The sequence below is a fragment of the Geotrypetes seraphini genome, chromosome 4, assembly GCF_902459505.1.
Source record: "Geotrypetes seraphini chromosome 4, aGeoSer1.1, whole genome shotgun sequence".
In the NCBI taxonomy this organism is placed as follows: Eukaryota; Metazoa; Chordata; class Amphibia; order Gymnophiona; family Dermophiidae; genus Geotrypetes; species Geotrypetes seraphini.
Genome location: NC_047087.1, coordinates 262,622,062 through 262,642,280, shown reverse-complemented (window position 1 = coordinate 262,642,280; position 20,219 = coordinate 262,622,062). Strand labels below are relative to the sequence as shown.

General features: G+C 41.0%; 1 protein-coding gene across 4 annotated transcripts in view; it reads right to left on the bottom strand.

Annotated features, from left to right (window-relative positions):
* Nucleotides 1–20,219, bottom strand: part of CC2D2B (coiled-coil and C2 domain containing 2B) — a 212,163-nt gene that overhangs the window by 124,013 nt on the left and 67,931 nt on the right. For all 4 annotated transcript variants that reach the window (XM_033943399.1, XM_033943396.1, XM_033943398.1 and 1 more), the window contains 5 exons: nt 19,374–19,514; nt 15,974–16,121; nt 9,771–9,922; nt 5,228–5,405; nt 3,171–3,324 (listed from right to left, as the gene is read on the bottom strand). In XM_033943399.1, coding sequence (XP_033799290.1) covers nt 3,171–3,324; nt 5,228–5,405; nt 9,771–9,922; nt 15,974–16,121; nt 19,374–19,514 — 773 coding nt within the window. The remainder of the gene's footprint in view (nt 1–3,170; nt 3,325–5,227; nt 5,406–9,770; nt 9,923–15,973; nt 16,122–19,373; nt 19,515–20,219) is intronic.

Here is a 20,219-nt window from a genome sequence, read left to right as displayed (position 1 = left end):
TGTTTTAGACTTTTAAAAACTATCTTTGTTCAGATGGGGTTTACGTCAAGGAATTGTCTGGGTGATAACATCTGGAAGGAGTAGAAGTGCGGTGGGCAAAACTGAAAGGAGCGATTGTAAGGGCGATGAATATTTTTGTGAGGCAAGTAAGTAAAAGTAAGAGGAAAAGAAGGCCGCTTTGGTTCTCAAAAGTAGAGGCTGAGAAGGTAAGGAATAAGAGGTTAACTTTCATAAACTACAAAAGATCACAGAAAGAGGAAGACAGGCAAAAATATCTGGAAAAGTTAAGAGAGGCTGTTCGTGTAGTCAGGAAATCAAAGATGCAAATGGAAGAAAAAATAGCTGACACAGTAAAACAGGGAGACAAGACATTTTTTAGATATATTAGTGATAGGAAGATGTGCAAAAGTGGCATTGTGAGACTCAAAGGTGAAAGGGAGGAATATGTAGAAGCTGATAAAGAAAAGGCTGAGTTGCTTAACAAATATTTCTGTTCTGTGTTTACGGCTGAAGTGCTGGGAGCGGGACCACAGAAGACAAACGTGAATAGGGATGGAGAAGTAATAGACCCTGATTGATTTTCAGAGGGTTGTGTTCATTAGGAGCTAGCTAAAATAAAGATAAACAAAGCGATGGGGCCGGATGGTGTACATCTGAGGGTGCTGAAGGAATTTAGGGAAGTTCTAACAGCTCCGCTGATTGACCTTTTCAACGAGTCTTTAGAGTCGGGAGTAATACCGGAGGATTGGAGAAGGGCGGATGTGGTCCCTCTCCATAAAAGTGGAAGTAAGGAAGAAGTAGGGAGTTGCAGGCCTGTTTTCCATGACTTCTTTCAATTGCTTGATGCTCATTCCCATGTCATTCTTGATGATATCCAGCCAACAGGCCTTTGGTCTCCCTTGCTTTCTTTTACCACCACCATATAAAGGAAATTAAAGCATGGTGGTCAACACAACTGGTCAGGCTATCTTTAAATACTTAAGAGTACCTGATTACTATTCAATGTATGGGTGAATCTCTTCATGTAAAGCTTGTATCCAGGTCTCTCTGCATCTTGTCAGATAGAACCGACATTTAAGCCATCATGGTGTAGCTTTCTTCAGGGTATGCTGTGAGGTATGCAGTTTGTCTTTATATAGTAGGTTGGTGAATGAGGCAGGAAAATCCATTGGTCACTAATTTGAATTTTTGTAGGAAATCAGTTGGTCTCTTTATCCCATAGAATAGAAGTCTCTGAAGAGTTTAAAGATGTTCTCCTCGTAAAGCTGGCAATGTATAAGAAGGTTTGATGTGGCATTGGAATCCCTAACTGTGTTAGTGCAACCTGATCTCCCAATCTTTGCAATTTATAGTCCCAAGAAAGCAACCGTCGTCAAGGATCAGAAGAGCCCGAGACCACGATGTAACAGTTGGACACTAGAAATGAGTGGATCCACATGCCTGTAAAGGCCTTGCACTTAATACATTGCCCCGTTCAAGTTCCATCTACAGAGAGGTACAGACAGAAACAATAGGAAGGGATGGTGTAGAACAATGAACCAAAAAAATATGCAGGTTCCATAAAATTAAAGAGAAAGGGGGAGCTTAAAACCAGACTGGCTTGGTGTGTGTCAAGGACAAGGCTAACAATCCCTGTTCTAGCCTAGTATGGTGAAATAATGGAACATCATGCAAGAGCTATCTTGTGGATCTAATGAGCAAGTAGGATGACAGAATCGAAGAGATATTTCAATCAACAGAGGAGTGTCATCATTTACAGCTTTAAAAGTTAGAGTTCTTTATATTGTATACACTAGTGTTTCTCAACCCAACCCTTGGGACAAACCCAGCCAGTCACGTTTTCAGGATATCCCCAATGAAAATGCATGAGATAGATTTGTATGCATTTCCACTTTAGTATGCAGATCTATCTCATGCATATTCATTGTGGATATCCTAAAAATCAGATTGGTTGGGTGTGCCCTGAGGACTGGGTTCAGAAGCATTGATATGTAATAAAATGGGAAGCAAAATAATTTCTTTTTTTAACAAGAGAGATATGATAATATTTAGTTAATGCTGACAGAATTCCCCCAGGAATAAGGATGGGCTCCTTTTACTAAGTTGCGATAGGGCATTAACGCGCAGAATAGCATACGCGCTAGATCTTAACGCCAGCATTGAGCTGGCATTAGTTCTAGCCATGTAGTGCATAGTGTAGCACACGGTAATATCCTGTGTGCGTTAAAAACGCTAGCGTACTTTAATAAAAGGAGCCCTTAGTTTTGATATGGTCAATAGTGATAAGGAGATCGGAACCACAATCAATATGGTCATACTGGATGCTTATTGAGACATCAGTAGAGTAGTGGCTCCCAACAGGGCACGATTAATTCATCGAGGGCCCCTAGGCACACAAGTACACTGGGCCCCCTGCCCCGCCCCACCCCGCTATGCGCCCAGGCAGAAACAGGAAGCTGCGTCAGAGGAAAGCTTTGGGCAAGCAGCACCGCTTGCAAAATTACAGTTCCCGTTGCCTTTCTTATCCGCGTTGCTTGCTTGTTTTACTTTCTGTCGATGGGGGGGCCACGTTGCTGATCAGGGGGGGGCTCGTTTTGCCGATCGATGCTGGAGGGGGCCCATCGCCGTTTGGAAAAAAGAATGTTGATGCCCTCCTTCATCGGACCCTCGTGACCATTTCGGGCCCTAGGCACGTGCCTACTTGGCCTATTGGCTAATCCTGCCCTGGCTCCTTGAAAAAAGATTCAATCCAACAGAGCCTGGAACATTTTCACTCGGAGAAAATCAGAAACAAAGCATCCACCTCACCTTATTAAATTTTTCTGCATTTCTACTCACCACTGTTAAATAGCCACAGGTCTGCAGGTATGAGTTAGTAGCAAGCATTGTGAAGGAAATCTTCATGATAGCTGTCTCTCATGTCACCATCATTTAGGATGGTGCCTATCTTATAAGAGGCATTTTACATGAGAAAAAGGTTTTGCAAAATTACTCTCCACATGCCATCAGTCTGTTTCTGTGCTGCCAAAACAAACTGTACAAACAAAGAAATGCTCAACTTTTGCTGAAGCATTAAATCTGAGCATATGTAAGAAAGGAATTATTTTTAAGGAAATACTGCACCTGTAAATATCAAGTTCATATTAAAATATAATGTGTATATAACTCACTACTTCCAACTTCTCCTTCTGCAGGCACAACAACTTTATCACTGCTAAATTCTGCCTGTTCTAATGCATCCTTGCCCGATAGCCGACTGATGTTTGGGATAGGTAAGTATAATTTTGCCAACAAACTTTTCTTTTTATTTGCTGTTACATAGATCTAAAATAAATACATAATAAAAAAAAATTTTTTTTTTAATGTATACATTTATTATACAAAAACAAAACAAAACTGCAGGACAATGTGCAGGGAGCAGGAATATATTATACAAAAATTCTTAAAAACTTATATAGCATAACATATATAAACATATCCAAAAAACTGGTCCTAATTTACAGATGGACCGGACCCAACATGGTCCGTGTTTCGAAGAAACACTCCTTCCTCAAGGGTCCCTACTGATGGCATGTGATGTATCAGAGAACCAGATTGGATAAAAATCAGATTGGATAAAAAATGAGAAAAAAACAGGCTTAGGATTTCCTTACAGTGCAGCGTCCTGCAGTTTTGTTTTCGTTTTGCATTTTTTTACTGAAGGATCTGTTGGTTTTCTTTGTTTTGCTTTTGTTTTTACATTTATTATACAGACACATACCAATAAAAATGCATCTTGGGGTTAATTTCCTTAGTTTCAGGCTGGAAAGGAAGCTGAGGGCTAGATGTACTAAAGTCTCTGATCGTCTAATGATCATTGCTAAACCACTTTGACTGGTTTAGTGACCGATCAAATTTGCTGACCCAAAGCACAAAAAAGGCTCACCATATGGTTTTCCGTGCGGTTGTACATTCTCTGATTCTGGCCTGTAAATGAGGTCATTAATATTAAAACCAGCCATCCATTGACAGACTAACATTGCATTACCAGAACCAGATCGGTATACCGACCTGAAAAAAAACGACAGGTTTGCCTGTTTATTTCATTTTGTTCTATGGGCACAGATGTTGTATGTGTATGTATGTGTGTAACACACAAATAATATCTGGCCCATAAAAAAAAAAAAAAATGCCATGGCATTATTGATATAACACTCTCCAGAAGTTCAATCAGACAATCTCGAATGCAAGTTAGGAGAGAAGTTGCATCAGCAAAGGAAAACGAAATTCCATTTGAAGGTCTTTTGTTTTTGCACTGGGACGGGAAAATGTTACCTGACATTGATGGATCCATGACAAGTGTAGACCAACTTGCTATTATTGTCACTGGAACTGGCCAGGAAACATTACTAGGTATTCCAAAGTGTAGGCCGTATTCCAAAGTGTGGGCCAAGAAGTGACATTAGACGGAAAGCCAGCATGAGTAGCAGGCTGGAGAATCTGCTTACGCTGTGAAGATATAAAGAAGTACGAGTGGGAAGGGGAGGGGGGTCGCACCACTGCCCCTGGCACCTCCTACCCTCGCTATACCATTGGTAAGAAGTGGGAATCACTAAAGGGATGGGTGAACCAAATCTGCATGGAATGGCAACTAGCTAGGGAAAAGTGCGTTGGATTTTGCTGTGGAGCAGAGGGAAATAGAAGACTGGGAAAAGGGAACATGAGAAGCAGAACAGGTTATAAGAAAGATTTAGGGAGTAGAACAGGCAAGGACAATTAAATTCCCTGCCCAAATATAAAGCATCAAATTATGCCTATGCAGGAGCAGAAAAATATAAAAGTACAGAGGGAGGATGGAGGGAGAAAATAAAATTAGGGAAAAATGAGAAAAAAATGGAGGGAATAGAGTATAGTACAGATGGGCTGAGGGAAGAGACTGGTTGGAGAAAAGTACTCTAAATGGCTTGAATAGAGGGGGGGAGAGAGAGAGAGTATGCTGCTGACCTGACATGCTGAGAATGGCTGGATCCTAGCTTTTGATTTGTCCACATACCCTGCCCCTGCTCTTGACATTTGGATACAGGCCGATCATCACCACCATTCGCTACCAGATGTATTTTGTACATTCCATTTTTTTCTTTACTGGGTAAGGGGAAAATTTGTTATGAGTTACGAGTTGAACACCCCCAATCATGTTGTAAAGTTAGCTCTTATGAAATGAGTCACGATGAAATAAAATCTAACATACCTCTAGACAAATACTTTCAGGCCAGTTTAATATCTGAAGACTGAAAACTTGCTGAAATTCTATCTTAAAATCCAGCTGAAGTGGTGATTCCATAGTCCTAAAAGCCAACTTTCCATTGTAAAAGGTTTTTATGAAATATTTTTGTTTTTCAACTTTTATTTGTCTCATTTTTTCATGCCTGTAAAAAAGACAATTTCCAATTCTTATTTTTAACAAACTAATAACTGTTATGTTCGATATAAAAGTATAAATAGTCCAATAGATATTCAGCTGCTGGTGGTTAGCGTTTTTTTAAACATTGACCTTTGCCAGCTGGATTAGCCCTGGATATTCAGTTCTGAGCCATGTCTGGAACTAAATATTAAGCACTGTATTTGGTGGGGCTGGTCACTGTAACTGTTGATATTTATTTAAAAAATTTATATTCTGTCTATCAACTAGGCGGATTACAAAATGAACATACATAAAATAGGACCTAAAAAAATACTAATTCAACTACAAACTCAGTAAAAAATAAATTCAGCAGATAAAAAGATCCTAAGAAAAGTACATTAAAACAGAAATTCCTTATTTATAGAAGGCTTTCACAAATAAGTGGGTTTTCAATAGTTTCTTGAGTGAGACAAAGTTAGAATATAATCTTAACTAGTCTTTAAGCCCGTTATATTAACGGGTGCTAGAATATATGTCTATCTTTTTTTCTGTCTCTCTCCCTCCGGCTATCTTTCTTTCTGTCTGTCTCACTCCCTGGCCCCCTTTGGCTGGCTGTCTCTCTCCCTGCCCCTTTGTCTTTCTTCCTTTCTTTCTGTCTCCCTCCCTACTTCCCTGTGCAGCAGCTGCAACATTCCCTCCCCCTCCATTTCCCTGTGTAGCAGCATTTCCCCCCTACTTCCCTGTGCAAAAGCCGAAGCAGCATTCCCTCCCCCTCCATTTCCCTGTGCAGCAGCATTTTTTTTCCATCCCCACTTCCCTGTGCAGCAGCTGTAGCATTCCCTCCCCCTCCATTTCCGTGTTCAGCAGCATTTTTTCCCCTCCCCCCACTTCCCTGTGCAGTAGCCACAGCATTCGCTCCCCCTCCATTTCCCTGTTCAGCAGCATTTTTCCCATCCCCCCACTTCCCTGTGCAGTAGCCAAAGCATTCCCTCCCCCTCCATTTCCCTGTTCAGCAGCATTTTTTTCCCTCCCCCCACTTCCTTGTGCAGTAGCCACAGCATTCCCTTCCCCCTCCATTTCCCTTTCAGCAGCATTTTTTTCCCCTTCCCCCACTTCCCTGTGCAGTAGCCACAGCATTCCCTCCCCCTCCATTTCCCTGTGCAGCAGCAGGATTTCTCCATCCCCCTAATCTTCCCACGGTCTGGCCAACTCCCTTGCCGGAGTTATTTTTCAGTTTATAGGTGCCGCGGCGGCTCCTCTAACGATCCCCGCCTGCATCGTAAGTCTTCTCTGAAGCAGGTGCGGCTCATGATAGGAGCCGCGGCGGCATCTGTAAACTGAAAAATAACTCCGGCAAGGGAGCCGGCCAACTGGCAGTTCAATTCGGAGCTTCGGTCTGCCCTGCTCCCTGCGTGCCTTGCCATATTGTATTTTTTAATTGAAAGTCGCGGTGGCGGCTCCTCTCATGAGCCCCAGATAAACACGTGGAGGGGCATAATTTTTAAAAAAGTCTAAGTCCCCTTTTGGCCTAAGGCCCTAAACGTTGAAAGTAGAAGCAGGGAAAATGTCCATAATCAAAAAAAAAAAAAAACCTCCAAAAGGAGGTGTGTTTTTTTTTATAATGGCCTGCCTCTACGTTCAGCTGTTTAAATGCCCAGACCACTGCAACGTCTAAACTTATATCATATAATCAACCTAAAAAAAGCCTAAGTCCCAAACGCCCAAAACAAGGGCTTTTAGGTGAAGGAGGAGCCAGTCCTTTGCCTAAAAGCTAGATTCTGTAACTGGTGACTATCAAAAACAACACCGATTACAGAATCCACATCCCCCCCCCCCCCCACAACGATCCGGGCAGGAGGGAGCTCAAGCCCTCTTGCCCCGGTGAGCCACGACCCCCCCCTGACAAGATTGGGGCAAGAGGTAGCCCAAGCCCTCTTGCCCCAGCGAGCCACAACCCCCCCTCCCCGACAAGATTGGGACAAGAGGGAGCCCAAGCCCTGCTGCCCTGACGAGCTGCGACCCCGCCGCCGATTACGATCAGGCCAGGAGGGATCCCAAGCCCTCCTGCTCTCAACGCACCCCCCTCCAACGATCACACCTCCCACCAATCCGTGAGACCCCCCCCTGACTCCTCAACCCCCAACCCCCAATCCCCCTCCCTGTACCTGTACAACAAGTTGGACAAACGGACAGGTCCCAAGCTTGTCCGATCGCAGGCCAGTCATCCCTGGAATGGCAGACCTTAGGGCCTGATTGGCCCAGGTGGCTCAAACCCTGCTCACAGGTGGGGCCTGAGGCGCCTGGGCTAACCGGAATCGGCCCAGTAGCCATAGGCCCCTCCTGTGAGCGGGGCCTTAGGCACATGGGCCCAACCCATTTGAAATTTGCTGTTCTGTTACAATTCGACCTCTCTGCTGCTTTCGATTTCGTTCACCACGACATACTACTTTATCAACTTTCCGAAATAGGAATTGATTCCACCGTTCTTAATTGGTTCTCAAACTTCCTTCGCTCTCGCTCCTACACTGTCAACTCTAATGGCACCATGTCCACTCCTTGGTCTCATAAGAACATAAGAAACGCCTTCACTGGATCAGACCTAGGTCCATCTTGTCCGGCGATCTGCACACGCGGAGGCCCAGTTAGGTGCTCCTTGTTGGAGACCCGGGTTTCCCGTATCCCCGGATATGATTTGCAAGAAGGTGTCCCTCAGGGATCACCCCTATCCCCTATCCTTTTTAATATCTATATGTCTATATTCATTTTTCCATCTTACATCAAGAACACAATATTACATCATTTAAACCTTGTAAACATCACTTGTATTTCTTCTAACATCATCTTAAAAACATAAATTTTTACCCTCCCCACCCACCCTTTCCACAAATATTTTAATCAAAAATATCATATACATATTATATTCTTATCTATTGATCAAACCTTTAATATAACTTTATACCCTCCCCTCTATGTATAAGTGTACTTTCAGTGGATAATGGTGTCTAATCTTTGCAATAATTTGTCAATGGCCCCCAAATTTTTTTAAAATTGTTATAATTCTCTCTTTGTATGGCAATTGTTCTTTCCATTTTGTAAATGTGGCACAACGAATTCCACCAAAAGGTATAATTAAGTCTATTGTAATTTTTCCAATTACTGGTAATATGTTATATGGCGACTTCTGTCATCATCAATTATAGGCTGATGTAAAGTCACAAGGGTCACACAATCTCTGAAATGAAATAAAACGTTAAGAAGATGTTTGCTGGTTTGCTGTAGTTTTGCTTCTTAGGGAGAGTCTCCATACTGCTCCCTATTCTGTTTCCTCTTTAGGGCTAATCATCTGTTTTGGTATGAACTGAAGAATTGGAGGACAACCCAGAGAGATGTGAGGTAGAGCAAAAGAATGCTAAGGAAGCTCTTTACAGGAATGTGTCTATTTACTGGAAAGATTACAGAGGTAAAAACCTAATCTTTCCTTGAAGCTCTGTCTTTCTACAATTAAAACCTGGATGACAGCCAATAAATAGGCTGACATTTAAATATGTCTAAAACCCAATTTTTAATTTTGTCAGATCAACCAGATATATCTTACCCTAAGAGATTGATGATAAGAGATACAACTATTTCATTTGTACAAGAAATTAAATATCTTGGGATTGTCCAAACTTGTCACTTTCATTTAAAACTCATCTCAGGTCACTGGTAGAAAAAATATTTTTTTTGTAAAAAATAAGATTTTAAGAAGATTGAAAAATTAATCATCTGAAGATAATTTCAGAATGATTGTACAGACATTTGTAATGCCATTATTGACTATTGCAACATACTTTTGAGGGGAAGTAGTCCAAATAATATTTTCAGCAGTCCAAATTTTATCTAAAACTACTAGATTTGACCATATTTCCCCAATATTATTGAGATTACATTGGTTACCAATTAAATGGTACATACAATTCAAAATTCTGACCCTTATTTTCAAAACATTGAGTCATAATAGTCCTTTGACATTGGCAACAGGTTTGAGAATGTATTGTTCACCTCGCCCATTATGGTCAGCAGAAATCATTTCTTGGAATTTCTTTCATTTAAACATATCTGATTGAAAGAAAATGGATTTAAGATGTTCTATGTTGAAGAGGCTCAATTGTGGAATGTGCTTCTGGGTAATGTATATAATTTGAAGAACTATTTACAATTTTGGAAGTAATTAAAGGCTTTCCTATTCCAACAAGTCTTCTAGTAACACATTCAAGTCTAACCAAGAGTTTATTTTATTGATCCCAGGATTTGGATGTTTTGTGCAGTAGGTTTTATTATGAGCATTAATTTTGTAAGCCATCTAGTACAATGGATAGTGAAGTATAGGAGTGTAATAAATAAAACTTACAAAGGGCAGTTGTGAAGTGGAGACACTTCTGCTGTCATAGTAAGCCATGGAATGAAAACTGGATCTCTCTGTTGCATGTGACTTTGTTCTTTTACAGTCCCTTCTGTTTGTTGTTTATCAAGCATACCAGCTGATAGCGAGTACTGATTCTCCTAAAAATTAGAAGCAAGAAAATCAATGCAGCATCTTTACAACACCCTTTAGAATGTATATTTGAGGTCAGTCTGGTGGCTCAGAGAACCCTCACTGCACTACCATATGGGGAACTGAGTTCAATTCCCAAGCCAGCAAAGGAAGCATTCATAGCCCCTGGAAAGAGAAAATCTCCTTAAATCTTAGTGGTAGCACTGCGAGACTATGGTTAGAGGTCATGATACCATTTCATAGCTGAGGCCTGGATGGAAGCAGAGAGGGAACCACTCCTGTCTCAAGACCACCAACCCCAGAGCTTTGACCAGGTTCAAAATGAGGGTTATCCACAATAGGAAACAATCTCATCCTATGCAACCCCAAACCTGAAGAGTGTAACAAGCAGTTAGGCAGATGGTCATTGCAAGCTCCCTATGCTGAAGAGGGCCCATCAACAAAGAGGCCAAATTCATAGGGCCAATTCAAGTTTGCTTCAACACAATCCATAGCTTATTATAGAATAGACTTGAGCCCACTCAATAGCTGCACACACCTGAGATGCTTTATGATATACAAACCAATGGAGCATACCAAGGTCCCCCTGTTTCCTATCCATATAAAGAATGCTACAAAACAATCTCAGATGTTTGTTATTCCATTTAAAGCATGCTATGTGATTTGAAGGTAAGAAACAAAAGCTCTAGGAAAGGTAGAGGAAAGTCTTTGCATAAATATAAGAGCCTAAGTAAAAGATTAATTTTTATTGTAGCTATTCGACCGAAACAGTAAAGGGACAAGTGATTCTAGGAATCGAGGTCAAGCTTTAATTCATGCAATAATGCAGGATAATAACATACAAATATAGTCAGTAGTTAAGCACTCAAATGTTAAATTGTATTGACCACCTATTTAAAACTAAAGGATTGCTGAACAGCCTGTTAAAGAGCAATTCCAGATCAGACAGTGCTTTTTGATAAAGTAATAGAGACAATAGTGAGAAATGTGGGCTGGAAGCTTTGGCCTAGGAGGGAAGAAGTCAATTCTAGGGACATCTCACTTTTTGGCAGTGCATGGGACCCTGAGCCAGCTCATGGAGATGGGCCACGTGAAGGTAAAGCTTGACAGAAAAATCAGCAGTTCTGTTTCTCTATCTTTCCAGAGCTAGAAGTCATGTGCAGCACTTCCTTTAGGATAGAAAAACTATTGCTGGGATATCATAGACAACTCAGGCAAAGGATGGTCTGGAACAAAAAGAGAGTGTGATGGGAGAAAGGAGGGGAATTGGGAGAGGGGAAGAGTATGATTGGCATGGAAGGCCAGTATAGATGAAAAAGGGGGAAGGAGGAAAGAGAGAGAAATGGAGTGGTAAGGAAGGAAAAAATGAAAAATTGTTGAATACAGTTACCTAGCAAGTGTAGCAAGTTGGAAGGGAAAAGACTGGCTACCTGGTATTTATTGTAATTGTATTGTGGTAAAAATGGGTGTGAATGGGCTGTAAAACATTCTGTTGTACTCACTGTGATGCACTGCATTATTTTGATGCCATGTTTCAGTAAACAGTTTAAAAATTGAAACTTGGAAGCTTAGACCCAGATCATTAAAGATAGCAACTCAATTGCTTTTGGCCGATTTTCAAACAGTGATTGATTCACTATCTTTTTTGCATGCAAATGATTTCCACGGAGGTGCAAATCATTTGCATGCAAACTCACTGACTCAATCACTCAGTGGGCGATTGAGTCAGTACAGAGCCCTTACAGAAGCAACCTCCTGTCACTGCTATCAGGCCTTCTGCTGGGTTTATTTTTCATTGAGAAGATATTTTGCGTGTATTATACACGCAAAATATCTGCCCAATATTTTAAAAAAACACCAGACAAAGCACCCTCCTACCTCCCCCGAACCACATACTCCCGCCCACCTCCGCACGAATATGGCAGGAGGGATTCCCACTCCCTCCTGCCATTGTCCCCACCCCCACACCAAAGTGATACAGCAGGAGGAATGCCCACTCCCTCCTGCCATCGAGCCTCTCGGGTCAGGTCGAGTCTCTCCCCCCCTCGGGTCTTGTCGCCACCTCCCCCTCCCCATACCTTTAATTTGGGAGTAGGAGGGGTGCTCAGTCCCTCCTGCTCCTCCTCTGGCTACCCATCAGCAATGCAGGCCTTAGGCCCTGGCCCGGTGCATCATCACATGCTTAGCGCAATGAATTATTTTTATTGAAGATTGTAAATCAGTATGTTTGTAGAAAAACAACAATTATTTCCCACTAAAAAGCTTCTTATCTCTTCACTTGAGGGCTTTAATCTCAGTTCCCCTCAACTTGTCCTGGTTTCTCTGGCTTTCAGTTCCAAGCTTCTAGTCCTTTTTGGGTACTTACCAGAAACAGAGTGATTAGTTTTTCCAGAAAAATAGCTTTACTGGGCAGGAATTGCACAATTCCAAATCTTTCTGCCCTTCTTCTGCTCTTGAAGCAGGTCTTAATTTCAACAGCCTCTTAAATTTAGGCTGTAACTTAATACAGGCCTTCACTCCTAGGCCTGTAACACACAGGTAAATGGTAAAGATTGCATTCAATAAACTCCACCATTTTTCCACTGGCAAGAAAAAACCTGCTAATACTTCCTTTGAGCCTTTACTGCACTACTCAAAGGAGCAGGTTCTGCCTCCCTGAACAATACTGATGTACCTGTACCCACCCAAGAACTCTGCAGGTCATACATTAGAATTTTTTTACTGTGTTACATCAGAATTCTTAGCTCAACTTTTCTTGGTTATAAACATTCCATTCCAGTCCTTCTTCCAAAGTGAATTCAGCAGACTTCCACGAGTTGCTTTTAAATAAAACGTTTACCTTCAGGAGGTACTGCCAGGCAGCATCTTAGTTTCCCTTCAAACAAACTCCCAGCTTCTAGCAGTTTCCACCATTGTAGTCCTTTTCCCCTCTCAGTCCTGGGCTTAAACTGCAACCTTAACTGCAATGTAGCATATCAGTTAAACATCTTTTCAAACAGCATTTAATCCAGCACCTGCCACTTCTTCAGCCCCTCTTTAAATTTCCATGGAGTCACCCATTCCTCCATTGTTATTGCACACCATAAACTCAGTCTCTGAATCCATTTCTATTTCAATTGGTTCAAATTCACTCTGATTTACTGGTAATCTCTGGTTCAGTTTGGTACGTGGGCTGTAAAATTTCCTGGTCTTCCTTTCTGCACTGAGTCCTGCGTGGCTTAAACTGTGGCCACTTCTCTTGACAACTCCTGCTAGGAACTGTTGCTTTGAGTATAATAATCCCTCCTCCTACTCTTCGCCTTTGGCTTGTGGTGCTAGGCTATTTATAATCGGCTCCAGATGCCTGCCTGCCTCTTATTGGTCCTATGCAAGGAGGTGTGTTTACCTGGCTTTTCTGCCTAGAATCTATATTTAGTTTTGAAGCTAAATAATCTGGCTTCACTTCCATTTTTTTGTCTCAAACTTGGTGGCTTAACCTTTCCCTCCTGCTGTGTTTCTTGGGAAAAATATAAATAGAAAGTATTAGCTACTGGTTTCCCTTTTCACAAATGTCTAGGCTTTGCAATGAGAGGTGTGCAACTAGCATTTGGCATTTCTGAGGGCAACTCAGAGTTCACAGGGGCTTCCCTGTGACAATATATAATGTTCACTTTTATGTTGTAATCCTCTTTTATCCCACTTTTAATTGCACACCGCTCAGTTTTATAATGAGCGGTATATCAAAGCTCGGAAACTTGGATATCTTGGTTCAAGTGGAAGAATATGCTACTTTTGGCAGGAATTTGGGATGAGTGTGAAGGGGATATAATGCACCAGTGCCTAGATCTCATTGATTCTTTGGGAAAAACAAGAACAAAGAACAGTATTCCATGTGACAAATTGTAGAGGTGTGCTGCTATGGGTTCAAAGGAGGAAGACATGAGTTATACCAGGATGATATTAAGGTTCCATAGTGGAGGTGGAGGCCATAGCAGTGCATAAGTATTCATTAAGCCTGCCATAAACCATTTATTATGGGATTAACTGAGATTACCTTACCCTGGTGATAATTATGATGCACTGCAGTGGCAGAGAGGTGAAAAGGCATTAAGAGGTATTTTAGAAAGGAGTGCACTGGGCACATAAATAGGTCCAGATAGTAGGTATAGCACCAGGTGCTGAAGTGGTTCCATTTGAGCTAGTGGGATTTCCTCATGAAGTTCCAATGAGCTGTTATAAGCATGTCTTGAATATCTTGCAGTAGATTATTGTCAGCTAAGGGCTGTCCCTTAGCTTCCATGCTGAGAGAGAGAAGGACTTGAAGTTCAGATGAAGGCTGCTGTCCAGTGAAAGGGGCTGATCTATTGACAATTCTTAAAGCTATGAGAACCAAGGCTGTCGAGGCCAATGGAGGACTGAATATAGGGAGCAATTCTATAAAGGACATTGAAAATTATACACTAAAGATTTGTATGTTAAGCCAGTATTCTTTAATAGCACATGTGCACATAAGCCATGTACTAACATAAGTCAGCAATCACATGCCTAAAGTTAGGTGCAACCATTTATACCTGGCAGTTGTGCACGTAAGTGACAGGATTCTATAAAGCATGTGCCAACATAATCAGAACCTCTTTGACCCCCCCCCCCCCAATACCATACCCACATCAACGTCCCTTTTTAGATGGATGCTACAGAAGTTACATGCTAAGGGCCAGATACATTAAATAGCCATAGTTAGGTGCCATTATGATTTTTGCTAAGATAGTATTCTGTAAATGACATTTTAGAGAGTGCTAGCTTAGTGCATATTTTGGGCCAGATTCTGTATAGGATACCTATATTAGGTGCCCTAATCAAGGATGCCTAGCAAGACCTAACTTTGGAGTCTACATGCAACTTTTTTTTTATTGGCTTAATTGGCATGGTATTTGACCATGCCCGTTTTCAACAAATCAAAACAAATTTCAATCACTATGATGCTTACCTGAAAAGTAGGCATTGTTAGGGGCAGAGAATAGGCATCCAAGTTAGGTACCAGTAAATTAGGCCAAGTAAAACCTGGCCTTATGTACTAGTGTTTACCTCTAGGACACCTAATCACAACTAGGCATTGCTAGGTGGGATTCTATAAAGGACACCTAGCGGCTGATTGACAAACGGGTCAAATGGCACCTAAAATGTAGGCTCCGCTAAGCACCGATTAAAGAATCTAGCCCTTTGGGTGTAAACATGCCTGCCAAAAGCTAGTGTGTATGCTTGTGCCCAACTGATAGCAGTTAGGCACCCAAATGCAGGTATTCTATAACATGAGGCCTAAATCCTCGGAATGCCCTTGCCATGGTCACACCTCACTTGGAATTGGCACTATGAAATTTAGGTGTGCATGATATAGAATAGGGCATAGGACAGATCTGAACATTAAGTCCTGATTACTGCCAGGTGTTTAACACCAATGGTTGTAGTGCACAATTGGCTACTTAGTTTATGTGCATATCTTGAATCCACACCCAAATTTGGGCACTCAACTTTGGGTGATCTATACAGAATAAAGGGGTAAGTTTATAGACTAGATACCTACAGTATATGCATGCATGTAAATGCTAATAAAGTACCAGAAAAGCACAGGTTAAGGAAGCCTGTCCTCTATCTCCTTTTGGTGAAGTTTTTTCTTTCTTTTTTAAATTATTTCCATAAAAATGCAGTTTGTAATAATTTACATTTCATCTCACCCAATCATATGCATATTTACAATTTTACATTGCCTCATCCAAGAAACACTATTAGTCCAATAAAAAGGTCAACTACATCTTGTGTGTTGATCCTATTCTCCAAACTGTTTCCCTTTTCCAGTCTATTCTGACTCTTTCGTAAATTTATCTCTCTTTTATAGTTTGTGCTCTCTCTCCTTCTTCTTCTTCTAAAATATATTTTTCTTGACCAGCTCAGCAAATAATCAGTTTGTCAAATGTAGCAAACCAGACTCTTGTCAACCCAAAACTAATAGTCTTTACGGTATGCCTAAATGACTATTTCACAAATTGTTCTTATACTAATCAATAAAGGCTATAATTAAATACCTCTTTTTTCTTACAGTTCACCAAGACAGAATCAAACTGTTCTATAGTCTCATAGGATTCTTCTCTGAGCTCTTTCTGTGAATCAGTAAGTTTTGCTGAGACCTCCTTCTTATATTCTTCCTCTTCAAGCTCATTAACCTTGACCAATCTTAAATTTAAACAATTCATATATTAAGGTACCTTTTACAATAGGGAAAAGGGCATTTAAGGTACTCTATAGAAAATATAAAGATATATAGTAGTAACAGCATTTCAAGGGGAAGGCTGGAGGAAGGGAGAAGAAAGGAGGGTGGATTTTTTTGGGGGGAATGGAGTGCAAAATAAATAAATAAATAAAAATTATGCGGATCCTGTCTGATATTCAGTCACAGCCCACATAACTGTCTTATACATGCCCCGACTGAATACTGGCCAGGACCTGCATAAGCTCTGGCAGCCAGGGACACTTCAATTAGACCCAGATATTTAAAGCCAATGCCTGGACATAGCCCAGCACTGAATCTTGGAGGCTAATCTAGCTGGCAATGGCAAGCATATATTTTTAAAAAATGCTGACTGCAGCCGGTTGAATATGACATGAAAAGGCACTAAGGCCCTGACTCTGCAAAATGCGTCTAAGTTAGGAGTCGTTTAGGTGTCGTCTTTGTCGGTGCTGTCTGAGACAGTGTCGGTGCTGATGTCAGCTCCCCTTCCATTCCGGCACTGAAGAGTTGATGTTGTTGCAGAATTAGATTTTTTTTAAGTCCTCTTCTGCAAGGTGGAACAGAACGAGCAAGACTCGGGACGGTGCTCGAGTCCCATACACTAGAGACACCAGCGGGGAGGGTCAGTGAGAGAAATAGCCTGAGCACAGCGACTGCACCTTTTAAAACCCATTGGCGGATGTGACATAGATGGGAAGACAGCTTATGCTAAATCGAACACAATGATGACAGCAGTGAAAAAGCCCCGCTAAGCCAAAAGCATGCCAAAGGAAAAAATAAAATAATTTTCTTTTTTGTTTTGTTTTTTAACAAAGAAGAAAAGAAAACGAAAAACATGAAGTGACAAAAGTCGTCTTTGTCAATGCGGTCTGAGACGGTGTCGGTGCTGATGTCAGCTCCCCTTCCATTCCGGCACTGAAGAGTTGACATTCTTGCAGAATTCGATTTTTTTAAAGTCCTCTTCTGCAAGGTGGACAAAAGTCACAAGCCACAAGAGCGGGAAGGCAAGAGAAAAAATTTCAATGGCAGTTGAAAAAAATGCGTCTTCTTAGCTCCGCGGAACCTAGAAAACTGAGGGACTGCGCACCTACGTCGGGCAGGAAGGCACTCATGCATGCATGGTGCGGGCTGATCGCAAACTTTCTCAACTCTTAAAGTTGTGATCCACTTTTCAAGTGTCCGTACCGGGGTTCCGTCGGTAACGTCATCCATGTGTGACAATATGCTGCCTGCTTGTCCTGGGATAAAAGCTGTTATTGATTCTCTGAATATGAGATGAGCATGAGTGTCAAAAGGAATCAAGAGCTAAATGTTGTCAGTGCAGATGAAGGGAGTAGTGACTGAATCAGAGCAGCCAAAGGGAAAAGGAATATTTTAAAAGAATAGGACCAAGGATAGATTCCTGCAGTAACCCACAAGTGAAAGAATGTCTTTCTCTCTCCCTGCCAGCTTCCCCCCCACCCCCAAAGCCGCCGCTGCCGATTTCTCCAAGCCACTGCCAATGCAACAACAGGCCAGGTGCATGCAGCAGCGACTGCAAAAGCCTTACCCCCCACCCCCACCCCAATTCTGACATAAAAGAGGAAGTTCCAGGCCAGCCAATTCGCTACCTGGCTGGCCCGGAACTTCCTCTCCGACGTCAGAATTGACATCAGGGGGAAGGCTTGCACAGTCGTTGCTGCACACACCTAATCTGTTGCTGTGTCGGCAAAGCATTGCCTTTAGATCAGCTTTCCCGTTGTCCCTACGCACAGCTTCAGGACACCAAAATGTCCCGTTTTCAGAAAGAGCATCCCAAAGCTGTGCGTGGGGACAACGGGACAGGCGATCTATAAACGGGGCAGTCCCATTCAAAATGGGACACATGATCATATTATTCATAAAGATGATGATTCATATGTAAGAAGGAGGTTTAGAATATGACAGGATCTGTATGTGTCCCAAGTCCAGAAGAAGATCAAAAACATCTTTCTCCAATGCACTTAGTGGAGCTTCAGCATAGAAATTAAAATCTCCAAACAGAAAAATGTCAGAGAATTTAGTACAAAAAATTGAGATTAAATCAGCAAGAGCCTAATTGATGCTTGAATGGAAGCAAGCAGAAACTCCAATGATGAAGGTCCAGTAGAAGTCACATGAGATGGTAGATATAAAAAATAAGAAAATCAGGTTCCAGTAGATCAATCTGATAGATATAAAAAAATGACTGTCAACCCTCTTTCTTGCCTGTTTGATCAATTATAAGAAAAGAAAGGCTATGCAAGGCGATAGTGCCTTTGCAGATACAGATTTCTCCAACCATAAACCAAGTTTCAATAAAGCAAAAAAATACCTAAAGACAAAGATTCAATAAAGTCTAGACCTGGTAAAAATGTCCTCATTAATAACTGTACATTCAGTATTTATCAATTGTAGATGGAACGTTGCGACATTCCTGTTAAGGGTCAGCACTTACAATTTATTTGGAAGCCCTTTTAGGCCTCTTTGACTGGGTATGCTCATAGCCATGAATTTAATATTTGACTGTGTAGTTGTCATTTTCTTGTACCGTCTGTGACATTTGCTGTCCTGCTGCTCCATGCCTTTTTTTTTTTTTTTTTTGGGGGGGGGGGCATGGTTTTTATGGTTTTTGAAAATTTGGTCTATGCTGTCTTCTTGTTGTTATGGTTTTCGATTGTGCTTTTGACTAATAAACAGTTTTGCACATAACTGTACATTCAGTACTCAAATTTCTCGTGGAGGGAGGGCAACATCATAATCCATACTTTAGAGTAAATACTTAAGATGCAGGAAAAATACAGGCTTTTATTGCACCTGGATTTACTAATGGGGTCACCAACCTACAGTATCTAAGTAAAGCAGGTTGCTGACTCCTGTGTAAAAAGAATAACGCTGTTTGTGAACCACAGAAAAGCACAAGGAGTTGATCATGGATGCAGATGAATGCTCCCTGAGGTTAATCATCTGAGTCCATGGCCAGCTCCTTTTGTTTTTGTACGCAGCATCATTTGCCAATTCTCTCTTTATGCTGTTGACTATACAAATGGCAACACATTGCATTACTGATATGTTTAATTGCAAGAGCATGACAAATTACTAATACGGTTTTTGTCTTTGTCATTGAAATAAATTGAAATGCCTTTCTAGAAATAGGTTTAAATATTAATATAAATCAAAATATTATTATAGGAACTTACTTATGAAACTGCAACTTTACGGGAGTATTTGTATATCCTTGCTCTATACGTAGAGATTTTATTTGTTTCCAGACTTTTAACATGTTGCATATCAGGGAGCTGTCTTTCCTTTGTTCCATGTCATACAGTGTCACAGTATTTCTATAACAAAACATAGGGAACATGAACTTGGAATCATGTAACTCATCTTTCAGCAATAATTTAAAATCATTGAGCAGGGCTCTAAAATAAAGATCAAAACAGTCAATCACTATAGAGTAAATAGAGGAAAGGTTACTGCATATGATTTTCTTCTCCAGTTTAGGCTACCTTGAAGACTTTTTAGGAAATCTCTTCAAATGGATTGTCTCATCTTATCAAATATGTATTATAATTTATTACTTGTCTTCCATAAAGAATACCATCAAAGGTGATGTTTAGCATATTAAAAAAACTGACCAATATCAAGTGAAAAACTTAGATTGGTGTTCAAAAATAAATCCTCAGATAATTAATGCGTGTAGAACACCACAAGTGCTGATGATGTATATTTATATGTAAATGGAGGCAAAAAGACCTCAAAGAACCCAGGCGTCTAATCAATAGTAAGACCCCTATTGAGGGCTTGGGGTACTATCATAGGTCAAACCTCCATTTATTTGAAATAATATTTTTCAAGTTAATTTTTTAATTAGATAAATTTTTTCAATTTTAAATATATTTCATTTAATAACTATTTCCTTTCATACTCAAAAGGGTATGGCAGAGAGCTAGCAACCAGAATTAAGATCAATCCATTAGCCCCTAGTCCTTATAGGTATTCCTTTGCACCCCTCACTCTAGTGCAGAAATGTCTATATCTGGCTT